The sequence below is a fragment of the Stigmatopora nigra genome, chromosome 22, assembly GCF_051989575.1.
Source record: "Stigmatopora nigra isolate UIUO_SnigA chromosome 22, RoL_Snig_1.1, whole genome shotgun sequence".
Classification (NCBI taxonomy): domain Eukaryota; kingdom Metazoa; phylum Chordata; class Actinopteri; order Syngnathiformes; family Syngnathidae; genus Stigmatopora; species Stigmatopora nigra.
This window is the reverse complement of record NC_135529.1, coordinates 8,064,482-8,087,265: the sequence shown is the minus strand read 5'-3', so window position 1 is coordinate 8,087,265 and position 22,784 is coordinate 8,064,482. Positions and strand designations below refer to the sequence as shown.

The following is a 22,784-nucleotide window of genomic DNA, read 5'->3' as shown; positions in this document are numbered from 1 at the left end:
ACAGAATTTAGACTGCATCCACAAGCATTTCAAGTTTAATGATACCTTTAAAAAATATTTACAAAATACAATATAAACAGTTTGAACATTTAGCAATGCGATAGAAAACAGGCTCTTTTTTCTAGACAACATCAAAACAAAGATAGTCAAACAAACAACGTTTTGCTGTCATTTCCAATGAGTTAGTGATTAGACGTCCAATCATTTGAATTGGACACCAATGAGTTGATTTAGTAAATCACCAATTGAAAAAACAGGGTGACCCTTAAAAAAGATTGGAGATTTTGAAAAAACAAAAACTTGACAATTTCATTATTCTCTTAAATGGCCTGTTTTAACTTTCACTCTAAGAATAAAATAGCAGTCTTTCATCATTCTGAGTTTTATTGTTAAAAAGTTTTTGCTTTTCTGTCACCCTGTACTCTTCCCTCAGTCTGCCATAAAGCCAATTTCCATGGCGAACTTCCCACTCACAATTAAACACTAATTAATAGGTTGCAACTTTTTCAGGTCAAAACAAAGAATGGACGAAAAATTGCCAACGCTGAGGTCAGTTTAGGCTTGAGGCGATAGGGATTGGATCCCTCTGAACAAGCGTGACCAGGGCGGTCCTTAAAAAGACCCCGCCTCCTCCTGGCCCCGCCTACTGCATTCCGAACCACTGCTCCTGGTCAGCCCACTGAGCAGCCTCGCTATCACTGCCCTCCAGGTCTCCGTCTTCGCCACTGCCTTCCATGTCGTCGCCGTCCAGCTCCACAGTGGCGTCCGTGGGACTCTCTTCCTTCTCCATCTTCTGCATGCCTTCTAAAGACTTCTGGTCATTGGGGTCCAGACTGTTGGGAGAATATGAAAGAGACACGACAGCATTTTTAAAATGCACCTTCAAACCAAAACCCGCCAATTTGCTCACCTGAGCGCAATGCTGTACTGATCCATAGCCTCTTGATAGTCGTTGACAGCCACCAGGAAATCTCCCAGCATCCTGTGCAGCATGCAGTCACTCTGATTGGCCAGGGCATTCCGAAGTAGCGCAATTCCTTCCTCGTGTTTCTGCTCACGACCTTTTGCCAAATTGGACACTCGTCACAAACTAGATAATAATCCGACATCCTCGAGTTATGAGGTCACCGTGCCTTCAAACTTACTCAGTAGCTCCGCCTTTTTGACCACCGCCTTGGTGTAGTCGGGCCTTTGAGCCAACGCTTTGTCCAGCAACGTTTTAGCTTTTTCCTGCGTCACTGGGTCCTCCAGGCACACAGTGGCCAGAATGGTCAGCGTCTGCGCGTTGGCTCCCAGTGTCTTGTAGATGTTATTGGCCATCCCCATGGCCTCTCTGATCCCATTGGACGCCAGGTAGCAGTCAATCAGACCTGGGATCAGGTGTCGTTTTAACCACCAGGACAGCCGAGGCGGGAAGGCCGAAGACTTACCTTCGTAGCAGTCAAGGCGACAAGGCGCCAAGCGCATGGCTTCCCGAAAATGAATGATGGCTTCCTGGATACGGCCCATGTTTCTCAAGGCCGCCCCCTTCAGGAGGAGCGCCTGCACGCTGTTGCTGTTCAACTGTATGGCCTTGGCGCCCAAGTATAGAGCTCTGGAGTAACGCTTACTGTAGAAGCTGTGACAACTGAAACGCGGGCATTTAGGTCAGTAGAAAAATACATTTGCTCAGATCGCACGTACACTTACCCAGAAATAACCCAAGGTTCGGCGTGTTGGTCAGAGATATTGAACAGTCGTCCGCCGAGGACCTCCACGTCCTCCAAGTGTCCCTCTCGGGCCCAAAGGTAGCCGTATACATCCATTCCTAAATGTGGGTAAAAAGCACAAATGTTCTTTTTCAGGCAGGACTCGATTGGGCAGTGCCCCGATTGTTGTTGTCCATACCCTTGATGAGATAGGGGTCCAACATCTGGGCTTGTTCAAATTTGAGGATGGCGTTCTTGGTGTCTCCGGCCCTGAAGTAGACATCTGCCAGGCTCACCAGGAGGTCCACGTTGTCCCGCAACAGAGACTTCTTCTCTAATGAACTGACAGGAAATCCGGCAGCGGTAAGTTTTAACATTGGCTATGCGCAACAGCGTCTCGGAATTAGCTGAACTTCCAAAACGTATCCAACCAAAGTAACTTACCAGATGGTATTAATAGCCCTTTGATTGTCTCCCGCATGTATAAAAGCATATGCCTTTATCCAAACAGAGAGCCAATCTAGGTTAGGGACACTCTGGATAACATCCATAGTCATGGACGCCACTTCTGCTCCTTTGACTGATAAAGACAAAAGTCCTGCGGAGAGATTTGGACGCATGAAATTTGACGTTCGGCGTTTTATGTTGCGAAATTTGTACCAATAATTGCGTCCAAGGCTAGGGGGCACTGTCTGAGGACTTCTTTGTAGCTGGTCACTGCAGAGCGTTCTTGGCCAGCTTTCTTGTACAGGTTGGCGAGCATCATGTTGATCTTTGGACAAAAGTAAACAGACCAGATTCTGTACTAGAACCCTGTTTGGCATCCTTCAGTTAGATGGAATTGTAGCAGAATATGATTGGTGACCTAACAAACATCAAATGCTTTATATATATAAATTAAAGGACCTACCTTAGGAGTCCTCTGACGAGAAGGAATCCCATCAAGTACTGCAATGGCATCTTTTTCCAGTTTCAAAATAGTGTAACATTCTGCTATTTTGTACTTTACTTCAATCTCAGAAGGAAGACTCTGAAAAACAATATGTAGGGTTTAAGTTATTATGGTGGAGTTGCAAACAAACAAAGTGCAAATTCATACTCGTACCTGAAGGTTGGCCGCAGCTCCGCCAGCCGAAGTTCGAACCTTGGATGTTTTGCTCAGCACTTTTTTCTGTTGCAGTGCCATGCTGTATTTACAGGCAGCGTTGCGATACTCTTTATCGTGGAAGATGGCATCGGCATGGTAAACCAATAGTTGGTACTTTTGAGCAGGCGAAAATAGCTCTCTGGAAACAGAAAAAAAATGGGAAAAACAATGGTCAAAGATTGTTTTTTTTTTTTTACAATTCTGAGTATCCACTGGTCATATAATGTCCTTTTGAAGTACTATAGCAGTACAAAAAAGACAGATCTAAGCCATCTTGCTGCGCCATAAAATAAGTTTGCGTAAAAATTGTAACATTTACTATGTGCATATGCAATTCGTAATAGTCATTAAATGAACGTAAAAGAAATTCAGCTAAATTATGTCAAGTTGTCAGTGAGGAAAATGTATACGCAGTGCTCGCATTGAGAGTCGTAATAGAACACTTATAATAAAATCATCTTGCATCAACATGTTATATTAACACCCTATAGGTTATGTGTTTAGCCAAGCAAAGATCGGTGCATTAAAATTGAAGAAACGAAAATCGAAATATGATGTTTTGCACATCAGCAATTAGAAGGATCCTGTGTGGATATGATATACTTACGGATTGTTATTACTCATTGTCAACAACAAGCTGCTCATCATCCGGACGTTGGAGTGGAGACCGGCGGCGGCCATATCGCGTACATAATCTACTACGTTCATTTTGTGGGGCTAAAATCTAAGGCTGGATTTTGACCTGGAGATTGCGTTTTAAAGTTTTAGCTTCTAACAAGATAATGCTAACCTGCTAGCAGAGTTTTGCTGTATTAAATATGGCGCCCGATGACCACTTGGCGGAGTATGCGCAGTTTAGATAGCAAAACTACGGCAATTAAAAAGGGAAAAACATCAGTTACATACACTACAGTTTGTATTAATGGGAACAATGATTGGGGATGTATGTGAATTGTAGTCGGTTGATTCACAACACGAGTCAAATGTATTCTCAATTTCGTTACATAAAAAGCGTGAAAATTGCAAAAAGTCACTAAAATCAGCAGCCAATTACGCGGACGTGAAGGAAGAACGCAAGGCAATACATTCAGAAGCTGTCAATCACACGTACGCATGCGCAGTGCAGCTTCCAAACCAGCAGCTGAAGCTTGTGTCAAAACACAAGAGGGAAAACGGCAGGCAAGCAGGACGCAACGCAGCGAATCTGGGCGAGCTTTCATTTCGCTTGGAGTATTTCTAAAACCACATTTTACAATCACGTGCACATACCATGACCGAACAATCAGCGTTGCTTCTCCGAAAACAACTTGCAGGTAAAATGAAATTCACTCTCTCCGGTGGGAAATAATCCAATGTAAAGTTTACGTAGCTAGCTGCTAATGTAGCCACTTGAAGCTAGCGCTTCAAAACAGGAACGTCCACTTAACATGGTGCTAACGCGCAGTCAGAACTTCTGACTTCTGGCGATAATAAGAAATTCACAGACCGTACAACAGGGCATAAATAACACCCCAATAACAGATAACAGAAAACCAACATTCCCTTGCTAACGTGCTAGCGAGTTCATCACTAGTTAGCTGACAGAACAAAGGAATTATCAATACAGAGACCATCAGCTTTTAACGGCGTTTACATAAGAATATCGATGTTCAAATCAGTGTTCAATAGACACAGATCATTTCTAGATGTGATATTTTTGCTGTGTTAAATGGCTAATGAACTTGTTATTTCTTGGCGTTATTCTATTCATTGTGGCGAGTTTTGCTTTCTGTGGACAATCGCAGGTCGTTGTTGCTGACTCTAAATTGCAAACTAATTGTTGTCCAGGTGGCATTCTTTGACAACAGCAATGAACAGAAAGACAGACAGCATTCATCATGCTGCCCCCACAAATTCTAGCCCCCCACTCATCGAGGAAGACACACGATACGAAATGACATCCCAGACAGTCCATTTACCTTTTAGAAAAGGAAAAATGTGAAGTCACTTTTTCCCACCCCTAAATTTCACTTGTTTTTTCCCACCAGACGTCAAATAAACGCGACATTAGCAATTCAAGCTGGAGAAAAATAGCTGTCTCGTCGTTCGTGTTTGGAGGCGAGCTCATCCATTTAATAATTCATGGATAGAAAAAGTATTTTTTTGCTTTGAGTTATCATTTTGGTTTCGAGCTGCACCCTGCATGACCTTTATGGGAAAACAGACGATGAATGAATTGCTGAATTTATGAACGTCTATATACTGGTAGTATATAAAAAATCTAATCTTGGACATGAAGGAAACCCTTTATGTGGCTATAATCTTGGGATAGAAGAGACATTTGTTGTTTTTCCCCCTCTCGATATATCTATGAAGTTTTGTGAAGTTTAATCTTCAGGAAAAAACAATGTCACTCTTATTTTTCAGAGCTCAACAAGAACCCTGTGGAGGGCTTTTCGGCAGGTCTCATAGATGATGACGATATTTATAAATGGGAAGTCGTGATCATCGGCCCCCAAGACACCCTTTTGTAAGTTATCTAAGTTAGCTCACTTTCTTTATTTAAAAGTTTCTTATGGTTGAGGTCCAATCCATTTCAACTGGAAGGGAATGGAAGCACATATATATTGCTGTCATTGGCAACCAAATGGTTAAGTGTCATTCAGTAAATTATGTCTCTTGTGATGCAAACTTGACACTGTTTCAAATGTCAGATTGACATTCATGACGCTGTCATACATTCTAATAAAGTGTTATTTTTTTCCACCAGTTGTCCAACCCTTTAACTTTGACATCTTTATTGCAGTGAAGGAGGGTTTTTTAAAGCATACTTAACGTTCCCATACGATTATCCTCTTCGGCCTCCAAAGATGAAGTTCATAACCGAAATCTGGCACCCAAACGGTAAGCTCACGTAGGGCCTCCTTCCATCAACTATTGTTTAGTAATGTTCACTTTTATGGTTACACTATATCAAATGACAGATCCACCATACAATCCTCATTCACATATTTTGTTAGGAAAACTTTGAATTGACTTAGTCCGCCGAGTTCTGAAGATTGTTTCATTGTGTGTATGCAGTGGCAAAAAATGGGGATGTGTGCATCTCCATCCTGCACGAGCCCGGAGAGGACAAGTTTGGTTATGAGAAGCCCGAAGAGCGCTGGCTGCCCATCCACACAGTCGAGACAATCATGATTAGTGTCATCTCCATGTTGGCGGACCCCAACAGTGATTCACCGGCTAACGTAGACGCTGCTGTGAGTTGGAATGTGGACCGAACACTTTGTCTCAATCTGTCCTTGTGACGAGGGCGAGGTCACTAAAAAGCGAGTTTCTTTTACAGAAAGAGTGGAGGGAGGACCCCAACGGCGAATTTAAGCGGAAAGTGGCTCGTTGTGTAAGAAAAAGTCAAGAGATGGCTTTTGACTAGAGCGTATTGTGAATTCCAGGGTGAGTATTTAAGCAGTCACTTTTTAGACTACAATATATCACTGTAATGCCTTCAACAAGGTTTGAGCATAACAAGTCCTTAGCTGATTTTCACATTTTTATGAACTTAAAAAAAGATCATTTTTAAAAATAATTTACAATGAAGGGAAGACAGTGGTTCTCTCCCAAATCCAGCAACTTTTGCTGTGTAATGTAAAAAAAAGATAGTATAGTCTACCAATCAATCTTAAATTAATCCTATACTTATGTTTGTTATTTCTCATCACTTGTGCAATGTTACTTGAGCATGGAATTGATCTTCTCCTTTTTAGGAAATGCCTCCAGAGGGAAACGTTCCGACTTTTGTGCCCTTCGTTTTGCAAGATAAAAGGAATTTTTCAACTTGGCTCCTGCGAGCGGTTGTCACATGTCACGAGAAGAGCAAATTTCAGAACACTACCAGCGAAATTCACTTCCTTCCTTCCTGGAATTGTATATTTAATTTTATTTATTTTGGAAAACTAATGATGTAAAATATGTCACTACTGTAAATTAACTTGCTTTTTTATCTGCTGCTGAACAGTTTCTACTTTATACTACCAGGTTTCTTATGCAATTTAGTGGTCAAGAGTGAGTCGAACAAATGAAAGCCTTGACATCATCCCCCTGTCTTCAATTTCATACATCACACATCAGTCCGTCATACCTGTCAAAAACCATGTGATTTTTTTCAACAGTCATTCACTCAACGTTGCCTTTTACGGGCTTCGCTTTGTCACCGCTTATGTTTCAGAAACGGAAAGCTCAGGCGCTTTTACGCCCTCTAAATGGCAACCCACATCCGCTATCCAAGTATAGCAACGACTCCATCATGCATGATCCCATCAAACTCTCGCATCTTGTGGCTATTTGTCGTCGGCGAAGGAAGGGCCGAGTATTGAATTGCACATGCATGGCTAACGTTAACAGTAGGTTTGTGCCAATTTCTCAGGATTCGATTTTAATGTCGCAATTAGCGCCCGGGGTGGGAAGACTTGGTCTGCTGCCACAACCAAAAATGGATGTGTGGGGAGAAAAGTCTGCAAACTGTGATCATTCTGGGTGTGGAGTGTGTACTGACTGCTGTGGCATCTGAATTTACCTCAATGTAGTTGTTGAGTTCTGGGGATGCTTTGGGGGGGGGGGCTTTGTTGTAGAACTGGACTAGATGTCAGTATTTTGTTGCACATTGCGATGTCTCTGTAGGTCATAAGTTTCACATTTTGTTTTGGGTGCAGATGCTAAGGATGGTAGGTAGGTTGAAAGGTCAATTTCATTTGTTTTTTTGTGTTCCTGGTACACATTTAGCTATCATATATCACAATAACTTCCCGATATCCTTATTTTTAAACGTAGTATTGGCCCAAGATACAATCCTGCATATACTTTTACATCAAAAAACGTACACTGGTCAGAAAATAAGTCCTTTATAAAGATTTGACTTGGTAATGATTAAATCATGCCATCTTTCTCCATACTGACTGATCACAAAATAAACCATTTTTTTGGCGCATGCAATCAAGAGTTGAATAAGTTAAAGGATACTATTTACATTGTACAATCCTGGGCAAATGTTATGTATAGTCTTTAATAGACATGTGGAAACTTGATCACGTCAATGCTGTCAACGATTTACGTCAGAATTTTCTATCATGACCTTCTGACCGGTGTTCACTGTATTTGCACTGATTCAGTGCATTTTTCAAACTTCATTAAGCAATACACTCTGAAAATGGTGTCCGGGTAATCTTGCCTATTCTACTACTACGATGTTGCCACCAGTTTTGTTTTCCATTTTGTTTCAGCGCAATGTATATTGGACATGATGCTCAATAAAGTGTATAAAATAAGTAGCCTTTTTTTTTATCTGCATGTATTTTTTTTAATGAATGCCTTCTGGTTGAGAGCCATAACTAAGATTATTCCTCTTTTTTAATTTATATGGTTTTTAAACTTTTTATTAATTCATAAAATTTAAAAAAATATAGTCATTGAAACAACCAAAGTGTATTTGTTTTTATTCATTATGATTCCATTGTTAGTAACATTGCATGCATTTATTAAAAAATGAAACATATTTTTTAAAAATAGTATATAATATATATGAATACATAAGGTACGTTTCTTTTGAATGACATAAATACTCAATGTTTCAAAAGAAAACAAATATGCTGACGATAGTTGAACCCAGGTGTAGGTCTAAGCTAATTAATTGGACGTTCCATTCAATGTTAGCTTGACTTCCACCGATAGTTAGCATCCCTTAATTCGCTGAAAATGAACTGTGCTCTTGAAGGAAACTGCTTAAAAGGTAAACAAAAAATAACAATGCCAAGTGAATTTCAAACTACACTTGCCAAAACCACGGTTTCTTGCGTATTTTAATTGAAAAAGTAGCTACTCGTGTCTATAATATTGTGCTAGCGACTCACAGGTTGGCAAGGGAAGACGTTTTCACTCGAATATCTTTGCTGTTGTAGAGTTAACTAGTACGTTATACATGACACTTCTTATTAAAATATGTGACTGCGAATATTTTCAGCTTTTGGAAAGGCTATTCATGCACTTTCGAGAATTGGAGATGAGCTGTGGTTTGATCCCACAGTCAAAGGGGTGAGCTGGTCTTCATAATAATAGTTGTTTTGTACTGCTATTTTCCTCCATTATTAATGTTTCACTTTCGAATGGTAACAGTTGGCCCTGAGGTCAGTGAATTCGTCTGAGACCGCATATGCCTGCTTCTCCTTCTCGCCAATGTTCTTCCACAACTACAGCTTGGCATCAGACCAAGCCACTAAACCCATTCGATGCAAGCTTCCCATGAAGGTCGGTATAATATCTCAACTTTACAAGAAAACCAATATATATCGCTCCAAGACTTTTTCAATTTGCTTTTCAGTCTTTGCTGCCACTTTTTCGATCTTCTATTACCAACGAGCGAAATGTGGAGCGTTGTCAAATATCTGTGGACAATCCAACTGATAGAGTCAAGGTTCAGTTTTTCTGTCGGCACGGTAGGTTAGCGTTTCTTCTACAGCGACAGTACAAAATATAACCACGGGGTGGCGGTGATTGTACATTGCATGATTTAACTCCGCCCACATCCCCATCTAGGCATCACAAAAACCCACAACCTGTGTTACCAGGAGAGCACTCCTCTGCAGGCTGTGTTTGATTCCCATTTCTGCCCTAATGTGCTCAAAGGTCCAGCCAGGCAAGTATTCCTCCTTTTTACGTAGTGTCTTCAATTTAGCAACAACAAATGACCATTTTTTAAGTTAAAAAAACAAACAAAAGGGAATTAAAATTATGTTATGGTATACATGTATATTTATGTATGGATACAATAACATTTATTTACTAATAATATACAAATGCCAAAACTGGGAGGACTGGTTGAGAATGTTCCAGTGCTATTAAGGGCAGCCAATTGGTTAAATGAGTATTACAAAATAAGGTTTTGGACAAAAAGTATTTAAAAAAATATTGTCTTCTGTTCTGTGCAGACTTCTTGCGAATATGGTGATGCATTTTCAAAGATATCAGGAGGAAGTCACCCTATCGATATCTCCTCAGCGAGTAAGTTTGAGGAATTTCAGTGAAGGACGAAATGGTGAGCTTAAGTTACATTCTATCTTCACCTCTCAATCGCTCATATTTAAAAACAATTATTTTTAATTAGAAGCGTGCCGTTATCTGTCACAGAGCACGTGAAGATGTACACCGAGATACACCTTACACCCCGATGAATTTGACTTTTTTCAGTCTGGGGGCGACTCAGCCATAACCTTCTGCCTGAAGGAGCTGAAGGTAATTAATCATGTCTGTTTTTTGATTTGCACTCTTTATATGTAGCGTCACACCTTCAATGCTATAACACAGTGTATTTCTGTCATTTGAAGGCATTGCTGTCCTTTGCGGAGTCACTCTGTCTAATGATCTCTCTCCAATTTGGTGCTGCAGGAAAGTGAGTCTCCTTGGCAAAGACGTAAATGTATCCAAAAAGCGATAAATGTCTTGTGATAATATATTAAAATAAATATTGTTCTAAAAAAGTGGCAGTAATAGCAAGTGGAACAAATTGCTCCTAGAATCAAAACTAACTAACAAAACTTTAGTACAGCTTTTAAAATTTCAGTATTGGTATATGACTAATTTTGGGGTATCAGATCGTAGCAGGTCTTTTCCAATATTTTCCACATTTGCATAGATTGTGATATCTGTCATTTATATTGCCATAGGAAGGACTGTGAACATGACCAGGTCGTCATTTTTGTCTGTTGTAGGCCCCTGTGCTTTTCTGTGGAGGACACCGTCCTGGAGGTCACTGTGGTGCTGGCGAGTTTGAATGACTATGACAGCGGAGGACCACCCCTACCGACAAAGACGCTAGGACCAACGATGTCTCGGTACGGCGCACTCACTTTGCAAGGGCGGTGAAATTCCCGGATATAACACCCGTACAGTCTGGGTTTCGGCATGAACGCGAATTAGCTAGTTTAATTGACTCTTCCCACCTGAGCCTCTCTTCTGGCACTGAGTCATGCTGCTTGGCTATCACTGGCTGCTTTTAGAATCTCACGTGGGTGTACTGTTACAGCCAGACTTGAATCTGTGACGCAAAAGTAGGGCACTTTAGAGAATGTAAGGTTCAAAAACTGATGAACACAGCCTGGATTTGAATTCCAAGTGAGGATATTTTATTCCTCGCTTCTCTTTTGTGTTTTGCAGATGTGCAGATACTACGGCCAGAGACGACCTTTCCAGTGAAAGAGCTGACATGGAGGTGGTCCCATCCAGCCAGAACAGCCCCAATGACCCTCCAGAATCTCTTTTGCTGCTTTATAATAGCAAACTTCTTCAAGTTTGCACCACCGATGTGACCAGTAGTAGTCCTGCTTCCTCCATGGTAAACCTTCCAAATAGGACATGTTCAATATATGGTATATTTTACCTCTCAATTGTAATGGCACATGTCCTTTGATTGGTAGTCTGTGGTAACGTGTGCAGTGATTAGAACATAGTTTTGGAGGAAAAATATTTTATTGTTTTTTTATAGTCCTATCGTTTTGCTCCCAAAGATCTGTTCCCTCCTGTTTCGAGCTACGTCATCACAGCGAGATGATGACAACTGCGCCGCCTCTGTTCTGGCTTTTGATACTGAAGTGGAGGAGGATGAAGACCCGGGAGGAATCGCCAAATTATCAAGTCCCCAAAGTTGAAAAACTGTTCCATACAAGTATTTATTATATTTAATGATTTTCGTAAGGCGTGTTATTAACAGCCCTGACAAATTATCCCATTGAATCCATACAATCTCAAAGTGAAATGTTTAATGACAGTGTATGTAACTGGAATCACATCAGTCATACCTCACAAGATAATAAATACTATCATCTTTATTTAAATAGCGTACAGCAGATCAGCATTGATGTGTACATCTAAAAATATTTCATAATTTGTTTAGAGGAGGGAAATGATGTTCTTCTGGGCGCAAAGTGTTAATGCTAGCCATATTATCCAAAAGAGACTTGCTTGATCATGATGAAGCTACTAGTTGCCCTGCAGACATGCTAAAATGCTTCAAAGTAGTAGTTGGAATTGCTTTACTTTAATCTCCCTTTGTCTTTTTAGTGCAATCTTGTAAAGTGTCATTTTAGCTAATGGCTTCATAACTACTGGATGAAAAGAACATTTGACCATGTAGACCACGGCTATTTGCAATTTGAGGCTTGGATTTGCCAGTATCATCATTTGATACAAGGCACGTCATTAACACTACACAAAAATGGACTTAAAAAAGTGCCGTAAATTCATAATGCAAAATCAGTAACAATGTAAAATTGAAAGTTAGCCGATTACAATGTTTTACGTTCAATTAAAGTCAACCAACTGCTCTGACAACATAGAAAAATATTCTTGCGCTTTCCCATTAGCTTTTTCAGCTTTGTGCGTTTTAAAGTTTTTGTCCGTATGGCGCCTTGAGCTTTTTCTTCCATTGCATACACATTTATCACAATTCCTCATGAAACAAAGAAACCATATGTCACCATCACGCAGCAGTAAGATTAAAGGGAGGCCATCTGTTTGATGGAATTGACTTGCATGAGTCTTGTGGTATTTAAAATGATGCCTTCACGAAATCAGATCGTTTTGAGGGGTTTTCTTAGAAAATACAACACATTATAAAACATCTCCCTGCATCCATATACAAAATTTACCAATAACCACTGTTAAAAAAAAACAACCTAACATCTTTGTTTATCCAGCCACAAGGACGACCCATCCTGCATAAGCTCCTTTCCCTATGTTGGCTACTCCAAGAATTCACCTGAGGGGACACAAACCCTCCAAAAAGCTTCATCCTGCAACATCTTCCATGCCAGGTATGTCCTTTATCCAAGGAGCTCTGCACATTGCTGCTTTTTAGAGCCTCCTGCAGCTTTTACATCCATTTGAGGTTTGGGGTCAAGTACAAGTGTGACATGCAGGCAGGAGAGGAAAAAAAATACAACAATTGATGTGATCCTCAGTCATTCATCCTGTCCAGCAGGAGTCAGAGCAGTCCATCCGGCCACAGTCCAGACCTTAGTCAGTGTATTCTGCTACTATGGACAACAGCACTGTGATGTCATCAGGTTTCCCTCCTGGAAATAAAATAGAAATATTTTTAAGTTTGTGCTTTGGGTCAGCAGAAACAGCAAGCTAAACAGCAACTAACTTCTATTTTAATATTTAACATTAGTACACCAATGCCTTTTTTCCATGTTCACTTTACCTATTGTTGAAATCAACATGCCTAAATGCCAATCCTAATTAACATTAAACAGGTCCATTTTTATAACTCTAACACTTTACTTGGTTATTATCACGTCATGCATGGATACTACAAAAAAAACGCATTTTAGCATGCTCAAATCTTGTCTTGTGTTCTTATTTAGTTGGAGATGCAGTCACCTCGAACATTGAGTCCGTTGTCACAAGCAAACTGAGCGAAAGGTGACATGTAATTGGGGTCGTAGGCCAGATCGTGGGCCTGCTCGGCAATACTGCGGGCAGTCTTCTGAATGCTCTCGTAGTTGGCACTCTGTACAGAAAGACAAACGAGGTATGTGACAGCGTCTGGTTCTTATTGTGATATGACACTGCATCTTCTGGCTTCTCACCTTGAGTTTCTTCAGTTCCTGGAGGATCATGTAGTCTGGCATGTTGTCAAACAATCCATCAGTGGCGGTGAGGATGATGTCACCCAGCTGGACGTCAAAAGAAGAGCTGTCGGCGGCGTCTGGGCTGAAAAATCGTACGAAGACAGTGTCAGAGAGGTGAGCAAATCTTCTTACGCTTTAGATGCGCGTTTCCATCGGTGGTTTATAACCGGGCAGGCCTGCAAATCTTCATGTGTGCCATTAAAAAATATATATTGGACGTGAGATCAGAAACAAAACTTGTTTTTTAAGATCAGAACAATCTGTATCTTATTATAATTGCACTATGCAACTTGTCTCTTGGGAATGCAATCAAAGTGACATAAAAGTCTCAAAGCGACGTTATTTTAAGATGTGCCGGCCTTTGTGTTTAGATTCTAAGTTGATATAAAGGAAAAGGAACATCCTCAATCAAGGGCACTTGGCCCTTTCATGCAACAAATTATATAGATTTTATTTTTGTAACTCCTAAGGCTCTGTCAATTCCACATTCCATCATTGGCTGAATTTAAAACTCGCTTGGTAAAAACAACCATAATTGTGGCAGTCTCTTTAACAGCGAGCCCAATTGATGGCGGGACTACTAGTGGACTTGGCCCATCAGCCTGCAGTGGCACAGACTTTGCTAGGGTGAGAGGGAATGCTTGGCCTGCATCCACAGGCCGCTCTGACAGTACAATATGTCTGTACGCTATTGCTGCTGCTTGGCACAGAGCAGCACGTGGACCTGACAGTGCGTTCCTGGGCACTCTCTACATAGACAAAACATGGGGAGAGAAACAAACGTGTTACTCTCAGCACCCTCAGTGGAATGTTTTTCTTGGAACCCACTCTCTTGCGTGGGCACTGCTTATTGCCAGGACAGACCAATTCGGTATAATTGGCAACAATAGTGTTCAAGGGGAATCGGAAGGCGTACAGATAATCGACGTGGAGTTGCAAGTATATACGAGATGGCACCGCTAAGTCCGGTGACTCACCTGTCGCTAAGGACGGCCCCCTCGGCCTCGGGCGGAGCTATGGAGAGTTGGAAGGGCGTGTTGAAGTAATGTTGCTGCTCATCGGAACGGTGAACCACCTCGCCCCCGCGGACCACCAGGAAACCAGAATCCCCCAAATTGGCCGTGTGCAGTTGGTGACTTTGCCGGTCCAACACCACAATGCAAGCTGTGCTACTGCCTGTAGGAACAGAAAGAAATCATAACTACTAGTATTTCCCCTGCAAAGTTTCCTGCCTGAGTTAGATCAATTTACAGTGCTTTCCCCTTTTATTTGATAAAACATAATTAGCTGGAATGTACTTTCCAAAGGCCAAACAGCCCCGAGAATGTGGTTCTCCATTATTCTAAAAGTCCAATAAAAGGAGTTCGTGGTATAGACAGACGCCAGGCAGTTAGCCACACCCTTCTGGTGACTCACTTGATGAACTAAAATGTTTTCTGTGAGACCGAGCGGCCTTCCGAAAGCCCCGCTTATGACTCATTCACTCCCTGCCTGCCGCATTCCCTGTCCAACCACAATACAACGTTCAATGCCGCCCAGATGAACATTCATTTTGATGTGAAGGTCGAGTACAATACAGCACATTGTTGTTTGCTCGACTACACGTGATTAAGGGGTGGAAAAGTACTGCTACTCAGCATCTCATGGTTGTCTGGAAGCAAGTTTTGAACAGAAACTGTGGCATATTTAGGTTTTTAATGGCCATTTCAGATGAAAACTGAATATGGCGAGAATGACCAAGCTCTAGGCCAGATCATGCAAGCTAAATAGTAAATGCCAATGTTTTCTTCAACAAATTTGAGGAAACTTTACATACCCAGCAGCGGCACTTTGTTCTGCAATAGCTCATAATAGCTAGCGGTGAGGATGCCAACAGGGTTGCTGGGAACAAAGCGCCCTTCCTTCACCAAGCGCTCGCAAGTCTTCATTAGCGTGCTGGAAAATTGGGAAGGGTCCACGCCGTAATCTCGCCATCCTCCTACTCCGTCTGCCACACCTGCAAAACCAAAAAAGCCAAAGGTTACGCCACCATGTTATGCTTACAAATAGACTCATTGCAATTCACAGCGTTTAAGAAATGAATCTCGGCCAAGGACGGCAAAAGTCTGGTTCTTCTTAAAAGTGACATTGCTGACCATAAATGGTGAGTCCCAAGGTCTCTCCAGCCTTGGCCACAAACAGCCAATGTTTGGCCGGCCGGCTTTACACTAAGCGTCCAAAAATAACATGTCTTGCTGAGAGGATCTCCTGATTTCCGACTTGACTTGTTTAGTGAACAACTCCAATTGTTTGAGCACACAAGAGATTTGCAGGCCAGAGAATTTTAAAGTTAAAACAACGGTTTAAAAAAGGTGGTTACTATTAATTTACTTGGCAATACACACTCTTGTGAATACAAACAATGTGAAGGAACAATTTAGACTCCCATTGTTTTGTTTGATGGGCCAACATTGTCTGCTTTTAAACAATCAAGAGGAAAAAAAGATATTGTTGTCCAAAGCCTCTAATATGTGAGGCTTCTGACATACATATACTATTTACTTTCAATTTAACCTTTCATGTATCATGTAACAATAATAAGCAAACATGTAGATCTACATTTTAGCCAACTCAATCATCATGAAAACCAGGACTAGGATTAAATTAGGAATTACAATCATTTTATTAACCTACATAGAATAGAAAACAAGTGTTGACTTGACCACTTTACCTCAAAAAGTGTTAGTTACACCGTAATATAACAACCCGTGTTATCTGACAAATCTGACACAAATAAGCAAATGTTTTATCTAAGTCAATTGCAAGCTAAATCGTACTCTTTGCGGCAGATTTGGCCTTAATCGTGCTACTCGCTGCACACCGCGATCCCCGGCCGGCTCGTCGAAAGAACAAAGCGGAGCTCACCCAAAACATCGGCACATTTATGCCGGGCGATGAAGCATGCGTCGTCCCCATAGCACATCCCTTTCTTCAGAATGCCTTTCCGAAAATCCTTGCCAAAGCCACAGCTCGCCGTCACCAGGCTATAGTCTCGACCATCCGTCTGAGAGAGGCCGCCGATGACAGCTCTGGCGACCAGTCGACCGTACGACAACACGGACAGCATTGCCCCCCTCTGCTCACCCTAGCCGAGCGGCCGATGGCCGACGCCTCCCGGTCAGGGTCGGCTCTCAAATGTCGGTCGGACTGGAGATGACGGATGAGTAAAAAAGCGTGCGCGGGGTTAGGAGTTGAGCTTTGGGGGACGCTCTCCTTTGGCACCACGATCAATGCGAGGAGGAGGACGGGGAATCGCCGCCTATGTGCCGCCGTGTCCCGGTCGCCTTGTTTGTTTGTTTGTTTTGCACTACAAGCGCCTGAGGATTGCCCTCAGATAGCGCTAGAGCTGCCACTGGAACGCGGATTATTTCATCCGGGGGGTAGTCGGAGGTGGGGGCAGTCAAATGTCTCCGGCTGGATGAAAAACGTAGGGTGCCACGGTCCTTGTTGGCAGCTCTGAGTGGTATTAGTTGGAATTCGCAGGCCGCGGCGAGCGGCCTCTCAGGAGACACCACGTGAAGGTTTCCAACTTTGTCTCCCCCCCGGTCGCCTTCGCCGCATTAGTCGCAATCGTCGCCGCCATAGTGTTGTTACCCGGAGCCTTTGAAGACGTTTAGCGTGTGCTTGTGAGCAGCTGCTTTGTAGCCTTCGCCGAGGCGTTCGCTAACAGATCAGCTCGCTTGGTCTTGTGACCGCTTTGACGTCATCGTCCTTACGCAAGCTTCCATGCCATATAAGGAGTCATTACAAACGCCTTACTTTTTGAGCATGGCAACCCCGGGCCGGCCAAGTGCCAAGTTCATTTATTCAGGCGGAAAATACTGTTATACTTTGCAATGCAAAAATAAGTTGGCGTATTAATATTGATATTTCTTTTAAAAGGTGTTCAGATAAGGAAAGTTATTATTACTCATTCATTGACACTTCAAAATAGTAGTATTGGAACTTTTTCCGAAACAAAATAATCATCTCCATATCCCCTTAAATACACTCAAAGTTTATTAGAAAGATTTAAACATTAAAAGAGAGCTTGTTAGATCATTTCCTAAAGCACAATACATGAATAAAAATGTGTATAGGCAATACAATGATCAAATGTTGTTTGACTTTGAATAGACTGAATAGCTTTACAGTAAAGTGGTATTTATGATGACCTCATTTGTATATGTTCATTAATAGCCATTATTGGCAAAGAATGATGAAACATGATGTGGGAGGGGGGAGAAAAACTGCTAAAATTGTGCACAGCTATATAAACAAGGCATTCCTGTGCATAAAAAGCATTATTGTAACATTTGTTAATGATAGAACAGTCGTATGTGGCAAAGTGTAGCTGCAAAATGGAGTGCAAAACACCTGAGGTTTTCATGGTAATGTATCAATTGACCCTGGTGGATAAAACAACATATTTTGCTTTCATAAGGTGGATGTAGACATCTTTTCAGTACTGGCAACATTAAGGTTAACCAATCCCTCAGACGTGAAACAGACTAAAGAAGAGCAGTGGCCGCCACGACCTTTATTTCTTTGCTTGCTTGGTAACCATATTGCGAGGAGGGGTGACGGGACGGCTGCCGTTGGGCTTCTTCTTCTCGGCCGGTTTCAAAATCTACAAAAAGATGAAGGAGATGAGTTAGTTAATCATTGGACTGAGATAAAAAAAAAACTGTTATTTTTGGCTATAAAATGCAAAACTAATTACAAAATCTTACCTGAAAAGAACACATGAGGGTCTCATCTACACTCATCATGGCACCAGCATTGTCAAACTCCCCACAATAATTCGGTGCGGAGAACAGAGTGACCAGCTGCCTTTTTGCGAAAAACTCGTAGCCGTCCTCGACAACCTGTGAGAAAGAAAGAAAATGTCAAATGCTGAACTCCTTCAAAACACACAGTCCCGATCATGGAGTATTTCTATTGCGTTAAAATGACCTGATGTGCACGACAGATCAGATCCAGGTCGTGCTTATGCAGAAACTTGGCCACCACCTCCGAGCCAAAGGTAAATGAGACACCTCGGTCGTTCTCCCCCCAGCCTAACACGTCTTTGTCGGGATCGGACCATAGCAAATCACAGAGCAGGCCCTGGTCGGGGACGTCTGTGGGTCGCATGATGCGCCTGATTTGCTCCATGGACTGCAGGTCAGGAGAAAGGCCTGTCCAAAAAAAAATACTTATTGTTGTCACAGCTTTCTTGGTACTGCTTTTTCAATTTGGCTTAATAACTTAAAGACACAAAAAAATCACCTCCATGACAACAAAAGATCTTTTCATCAACAATGGCGGCAATTGGGAGGCAATTAAAGCAGTCTGTGAAGGTCTTCCAGAGCTTAATGTTGTACCTCCGTTTACCTAGAACATGAAAAAACAATTTAATAATCAATTTAAAACAAAATTGAGCATTCACTCTTAAAATGAGAACTTTGGGTGTCCAAACTAGGGCCAGTGGGCCTTCTCATGGAATTGTCATTGAATATGGCCCACAAAAGAATCTCAAATCCAACCTACATTGTGTTGCATTCCTCAACTTTAATAGGGTAGTCAATCAAACAAGTATTTCCAATTAATGTGGTAAAGTTTTTACCAGTTCACTTTCCCTTCTCTCAAATTAAGTGAAGAATTTCAAGATGGCCACTGGGAGACAAAAGTTTGGACACTCCCTGGACGACACGATGACTTACACTCATCGTAAAATCCATATATTCTGTTGATGGAAGCACACTCGTGGTTGCCCCTCAAGAGAAAGAAGTTTTCAGGGTATTTGATTTTGTAAGCCAGCAGAAGACAGATAGTTTCCAGAGATTGCTTCCCCCGGTCCACATAATCTCCCAAAAATAGGTAGTTGCTCTCTGGAGGGAAGCCCCCGTACTCAAACAGCCTCAGTAGATCGTAGTATTGCCCGTGGATATCGCCTGACAGAAAAACAGAAAACGTGAAAATTAACTGAAACTTAACAAGCAAGCTGTTCTCACTTGACGTGGTAACACCACGGCTGTTTCTAGCAATTAATGATTTGATTTTCTCACCACAGATCTTGAGAGGTGCTTCCAGTTCTAGAAGAATGGGTTGACTTAGGAAAATTTCCCTGGATTTTAAGCATAAACCACGGATCTCATTCTCTTGGAGTTGGACATTCTTGCCAGGTTTCGCTCCTCTCACTAGTAAGTTAAGAATACATCACAATCGTCATTTCCAAGCGATCGCGTTACAATATTCACAAGTCAAACACAAACAGATGACTGTGTTAGATATAGTCGAGAAGAGTAAACTACATTTACCTTCTAGGAGACGTTGAATTATGCTGTCAATGTTAAGTTTGTCGACATCGGCCATCGCGGTGTTGCTGTAAAAATATCAACGTCGTCGAATCTAGGTCTCGGCTGCTAGCTCTTGTAGCATTAGCACCCCAATGTTACTCCGCTTTTCCGGTACTGGACAATTGTTTTGATGGAAAGCCTCTTAAAAAACGGAAAACATTATCGATAGACTTAGCCTTAAAATGGTCTACATTAAAGTCTTGAATTCGACTCGGAAAAGTGGATCACCGTGAGCGGTCATACGGAACACAAAGATCCCCTTTTGCTTTTTTTTTCTGCCGCACCTTGTCCAAAAAAAGAGGGCGGAGCCGTTACGCTACTGCCCTCTTCTGGCATGGAGGTTCACAGCAGTCCCAAGTATCCAGTTCATTTATGACTTACAACTAAATGTATTTAACTCTAGTGTCCACTAGATAGCACTAGTCAACAAAATTCAGAACAAGTTGATCAAGAGTTGCCAACTAATAAATTTCCAACACAATTTCCTTATTAAAGCTTGAAAAAAGCATACATTCATTCACATACAATGATGTTTGCTATGCAAAAATTGGCAACCAATTCAAAGTGTACCTTAGTTACTCTCCCTAGTTAATTGTCTCCAGCACCCTCATGAGGATGGATGACACAGATGATGAAATCATGAATAAATTAATCATGTGAAGTTTTTGGTATTACCAAGACAATCACTTGTCACAAATGCACAAATATTAACAAATACTGTAGGGAGTTCAGTCTATTATGTATATTGTAATATACAAACAATCATCTTGCATGTATAGCCACGCAGATATTAATGATTCAAACCAAACCCGACACCCCATTACAGCAGGCAACTTCATCACTTTGCAGAATACAATACAATAATAGAGTAATAATGCATAGTTGCATTGCTTTGTGTCAATGGTGCTTACGCAATGGCCTCCTTCTAAAACAGATTCTTCTTATGAGGTATGAATAAATGTTGGCAACAACAGCCTCTTATCTCAAGAGGATGTTTTGTGTGTCCTTAGAAGAAACAAGGTGAGGAGTCAGAACGGAATGTTCTAGACTCTTTATCCCTGATGAATTGATGTTTTGCACTACCTCCACTTATAGAATATTCATAAAGAAACGCTGTAAACATCATTACCTGAAATGACAATTGATATACATGCTTAATTCTGAATGACAGCTGTTTCCAGAAAAAAAACATTCAAAAATATACTACAGAAAGCATGAATAATTCACTAATCCTCTTTGCCAAATTGCTGACAGTCATTTACTATATGACTAATATAAGCCTCATCGGTGAATCAATGACTTATTTGTTTTAAATTTTCTTCTCTAGCTTCACCCGAGTCATAAAAAATAACGATAAAACGTCATCATTTACTCTGACTTTTGCCCGATGTGTTGTATGTAGCAGAATATTTGATCTCAAGTCCCTTGAGGTGTTAAACTATGACTCGCAAAGACATTATTTTCAAATAGAACATCAAGCAAAAGCTGAGGGTTAACTGTGAGGCTGGTGATCAGAACAGGAAGGAAGTGTAAATCAATACCAGCGACTTCAGCGGGAATATTCTCTTGAAGTTTTAATGAATCAGCTGACCCTCAACCTCTTGAGGCATTACCTTGCCTTTAACCTTGCGGTATCAACAGGGAGAGCGAGCACCTCACACTCGTCGTGGAGGAACAATTTGGGAGTCTCTCCAGTAGTTTGTCAAAGTGTCCCGCTTTGGTCATCAGAAATGTTGTTGCAGAAATGCTATGAGAAACTCATCGGCTGCTCACTAGATGTCCATTTTTTTGCAGCCAGCCTTCCCAATCAAAATAAAATGGACATCTAGTGTCGTTATGCGAGATGCTTATTCAGTGCTGGCTATTCTATTTAAAATTGATGTTTATTGTTGTTAATGGCAGTTAATTAATTAAATGTTATGGAATAAATTGATAAATAATTTCACTTTTAGGGGGGGATATAACTAGTGTTTTTCTTTTTGCTATTATTTTTTTATTTTTTGTATATTTATATTCACACACATGTATGTATATGTTCTATAACAACAAATCAACTTTAACAAACTTTAAAATCAACTTTATTGTCATTGGGGGGCATAATCAGTGTATTTCAGGTGTTTTTTTTCTTTTTAATAGTTATATTTAGCAACTTTTGATGTATACGTTTTGTGTACAAATATATATAAATGATTTAATAATACAATAATAAATAATAATTGATAAATATCAGTTTTTTAACTAACAGAAAGAGTCACTTGCATTAGAAGAGATTTTTGCAAGCCATTAACAAATTGACATACATTGCCATCAACATTTTTGTCCTATTACTAACCAGAAATTCTGTTCATGGAGGAAAATAATTCAGATGTAAATGACATATTTTATGATTATTATTGGTTCAAAAGAATCAGGAGTCTATAATGTCTTTTATTGGTGGAAAGTGGGTTCCTCGAGAAAGGAGTAAGTGGGCTTGGCTAAATTCCCTAAACTGCACTGATCTACTCACCCCCTTCTCTCTCTTTTTTTTCAGACGCCATCGATTAGCCACGGGCTTGACGTCAGTATTGATAACTTTGCCGACGCCAAATCAAGTGCGATTGCCCACTTTGAGATTGGGACCCAGTCAGTCCTCAGACCCACACCTCCCACCCCCAAAACCCCTCTTTTGGCTACTTCCCCACACCCCCAAAAAAAAATTCCAACGAGGAGCGATGTCAACAAAACGCTTTTTTGTCCAAGTGGCTCCCGTGACCAGGAAGGCTCTTTAACTGTGGGGGTGAATCCAGCCCACATATTTATTGCAGCCACGGGAAGAAAAAAAAATCTCCTCAATATCCCCCAAGATGGCCGCCGATGTAGGATCGATGTTTCAATATTGGAAGAAATTTGATCTACGGCGGCTTCAGGTTAGTGCTATTCTCTCTTCTCTTGC

At 41.2% G+C, this 22,784-nt stretch overlaps 6 protein-coding genes across 7 annotated transcripts in view; 3 read left to right on the top strand and 3 right to left on the bottom strand.

The window, feature by feature from the left end:
• Window positions 1–17: 17 nt before the first annotated feature.
• Window positions 18–3,651, bottom strand: LOC144215410 (anaphase-promoting complex subunit 7). Its single transcript, XM_077744320.1, has 11 exons — window positions 3,443–3,651; window positions 2,794–2,974; window positions 2,599–2,718; window positions 2,349–2,460; window positions 2,133–2,286; window positions 1,888–2,030; window positions 1,690–1,807; window positions 1,431–1,627; window positions 1,146–1,370; window positions 911–1,061; window positions 18–833 (listed from the first exon to the last, which is right to left on the bottom strand). The coding sequence occupies exons 1-11, from the start codon at window positions 3,541–3,543 to the stop codon at window positions 644–646; spliced, it is 1,692 nt and encodes a 563-aa protein (XP_077600446.1). The 5' UTR covers window positions 3,544–3,651; the 3' UTR covers window positions 18–643.
• Window positions 3,652–3,935: 284 nt separating this feature from the next.
• Window positions 3,936–8,138, top strand: LOC144215847 (ubiquitin-conjugating enzyme E2 G1-like). The gene is made up of 6 exons (XM_077745020.1): window positions 3,936–4,148; window positions 5,242–5,344; window positions 5,621–5,718; window positions 5,896–6,074; window positions 6,161–6,267; window positions 6,579–8,138. Exons 1-5 carry the CDS (start codon window positions 4,106–4,108, stop codon window positions 6,245–6,247), a joined length of 510 nt encoding a protein of 169 aa, XP_077601146.1. The 5' UTR covers window positions 3,936–4,105; the 3' UTR covers window positions 6,248–6,267; window positions 6,579–8,138.
• Window positions 8,139–8,473: 335 nt separating this feature from the next.
• On the top strand, window positions 8,474–11,693 carry LOC144215426 (cell cycle checkpoint control protein RAD9B-like). The gene is made up of 11 exons (XM_077744351.1): window positions 8,474–8,596; window positions 8,828–8,898; window positions 8,980–9,111; window positions 9,185–9,299; window positions 9,400–9,499; window positions 9,792–9,908; window positions 10,002–10,095; window positions 10,188–10,252; window positions 10,572–10,694; window positions 11,017–11,194; window positions 11,367–11,693. The coding sequence occupies exons 1-11, from the start codon at window positions 8,563–8,565 to the stop codon at window positions 11,505–11,507; spliced, it is 1,170 nt and encodes a 389-aa protein (XP_077600477.1). The 5' UTR covers window positions 8,474–8,562; the 3' UTR covers window positions 11,508–11,693.
• LOC144215425 (protein phosphatase PTC7 homolog) lies at window positions 11,510–17,205 on the bottom strand. The gene is made up of 6 exons (XM_077744350.1): window positions 16,398–17,205; window positions 15,310–15,489; window positions 14,471–14,669; window positions 13,452–13,575; window positions 13,243–13,372; window positions 11,510–12,932 (listed from the first exon to the last, which is right to left on the bottom strand). Exons 1-6 carry the CDS (start codon window positions 16,597–16,599, stop codon window positions 12,874–12,876), a joined length of 894 nt encoding a protein of 297 aa, XP_077600476.1. The 5' UTR covers window positions 16,600–17,205; the 3' UTR covers window positions 11,510–12,873.
• Window positions 17,206–17,508: 303 nt separating this feature from the next.
• On the bottom strand, window positions 17,509–20,147 carry LOC144215424 (serine/threonine-protein phosphatase PP1-gamma catalytic subunit A). The gene is made up of 7 exons (XM_077744349.1): window positions 19,814–20,147; window positions 19,562–19,693; window positions 19,217–19,447; window positions 18,783–18,887; window positions 18,468–18,691; window positions 18,245–18,379; window positions 17,509–18,141 (listed from the first exon to the last, which is right to left on the bottom strand). Exons 1-7 carry the CDS (start codon window positions 19,866–19,868, stop codon window positions 18,052–18,054), a joined length of 972 nt encoding a protein of 323 aa, XP_077600475.1. The 5' UTR covers window positions 19,869–20,147; the 3' UTR covers window positions 17,509–18,051.
• A 2,230-nt stretch (window positions 20,148–22,377) lies between these two features.
• LOC144215741 (homeobox protein cut-like 2) overlaps window positions 22,378–22,784 on the top strand; it is an 83,373-nt gene continuing 82,966 nt past the window's right edge. For both annotated transcript variants that reach the window (XM_077744855.1, XM_077744854.1), the window contains exon 1: window positions 22,378–22,758. In XM_077744855.1, coding sequence (XP_077600981.1) covers window positions 22,696–22,758 — 63 coding nt within the window. In that variant the 5' untranslated portion in view covers window positions 22,378–22,695. The remainder of the gene's footprint in view (window positions 22,759–22,784) is intronic.

Bases quoted from the DNA above. Each gene is read 5' to 3' on its own strand.
- LOC144215410 (XM_077744320.1), bottom strand. From the start codon at position 3,543: ATGAACGTAGTAGATTATGTACGCGATATGGCCGCCGCCGGTCTCCAC. The intron at 2,975-3,442 runs GTAAGTATATCA...TTCTGTTTCCAG, and splicing joins ACAATGAGTAATAACAATCC to AGAGCTATTTTCGCCTGCTC. The intron at 1,808-1,887 runs GTATGGACAACA...ACCCACATTTAG, and splicing joins GGACCCCTATCTCATCAAGG to GAATGGATGTATACGGCTAC.
- LOC144215847 (XM_077745020.1), top strand. From the start codon at position 4,106: ATGACCGAACAATCAGCGTTGCTTCTCCGAAAACAACTTGCAG. The intron at 5,719-5,895 runs GTAAGCTCACGT...GTGTGTATGCAG, and splicing joins CGAAATCTGGCACCCAAACG to TGGCAAAAAATGGGGATGTG. The intron at 6,075-6,160 runs GTGAGTTGGAAT...TTTCTTTTACAG, and splicing joins CGGCTAACGTAGACGCTGCT to AAAGAGTGGAGGGAGGACCC.
- LOC144215426 (XM_077744351.1), top strand. From the start codon at position 8,563: ATGAACTGTGCTCTTGAAGGAAACTGCTTAAAAG. The intron at 8,899-8,979 runs GTGAGCTGGTCT...GAATGGTAACAG, and splicing joins TTGATCCCACAGTCAAAGGG to TTGGCCCTGAGGTCAGTGAA. The intron at 9,300-9,399 runs GTAGGTTAGCGT...ATCCCCATCTAG, and splicing joins TCAGTTTTTCTGTCGGCACG to GCATCACAAAAACCCACAAC.
- LOC144215425 (XM_077744350.1), bottom strand. From the start codon at position 16,599: ATGCTGTCCGTGTTGTCGTACGGTCGACTGGTCGCCAGAGCTGTCATC. The intron at 14,670-15,309 runs GTATGTAAAGTT...CTGTTCCTACAG, and splicing joins GAACAAAGTGCCGCTGCTGG to GCAGTAGCACAGCTTGCATT. The intron at 13,576-14,470 runs GTGAGTCACCGG...ACGATTTTTCAG, and splicing joins GGGGCCGTCCTTAGCGACAG to CCCAGACGCCGCCGACAGCT.
- LOC144215424 (XM_077744349.1), bottom strand. From the start codon at position 19,868: ATGGCCGATGTCGACAAACTTAACATTGACAGCATAATTCAACGTCTC. The intron at 18,692-18,782 runs GTGATTTTTTTG...TTTTTTGGACAG, and splicing joins GATCTTTTGTTGTCATGGAG to GCCTTTCTCCTGACCTGCAG. The intron at 18,142-18,244 runs GTAAGATTTTGT...ATCTTTTTGTAG, and splicing joins CCCTCATGTGTTCTTTTCAG to ATTTTGAAACCGGCCGAGAA.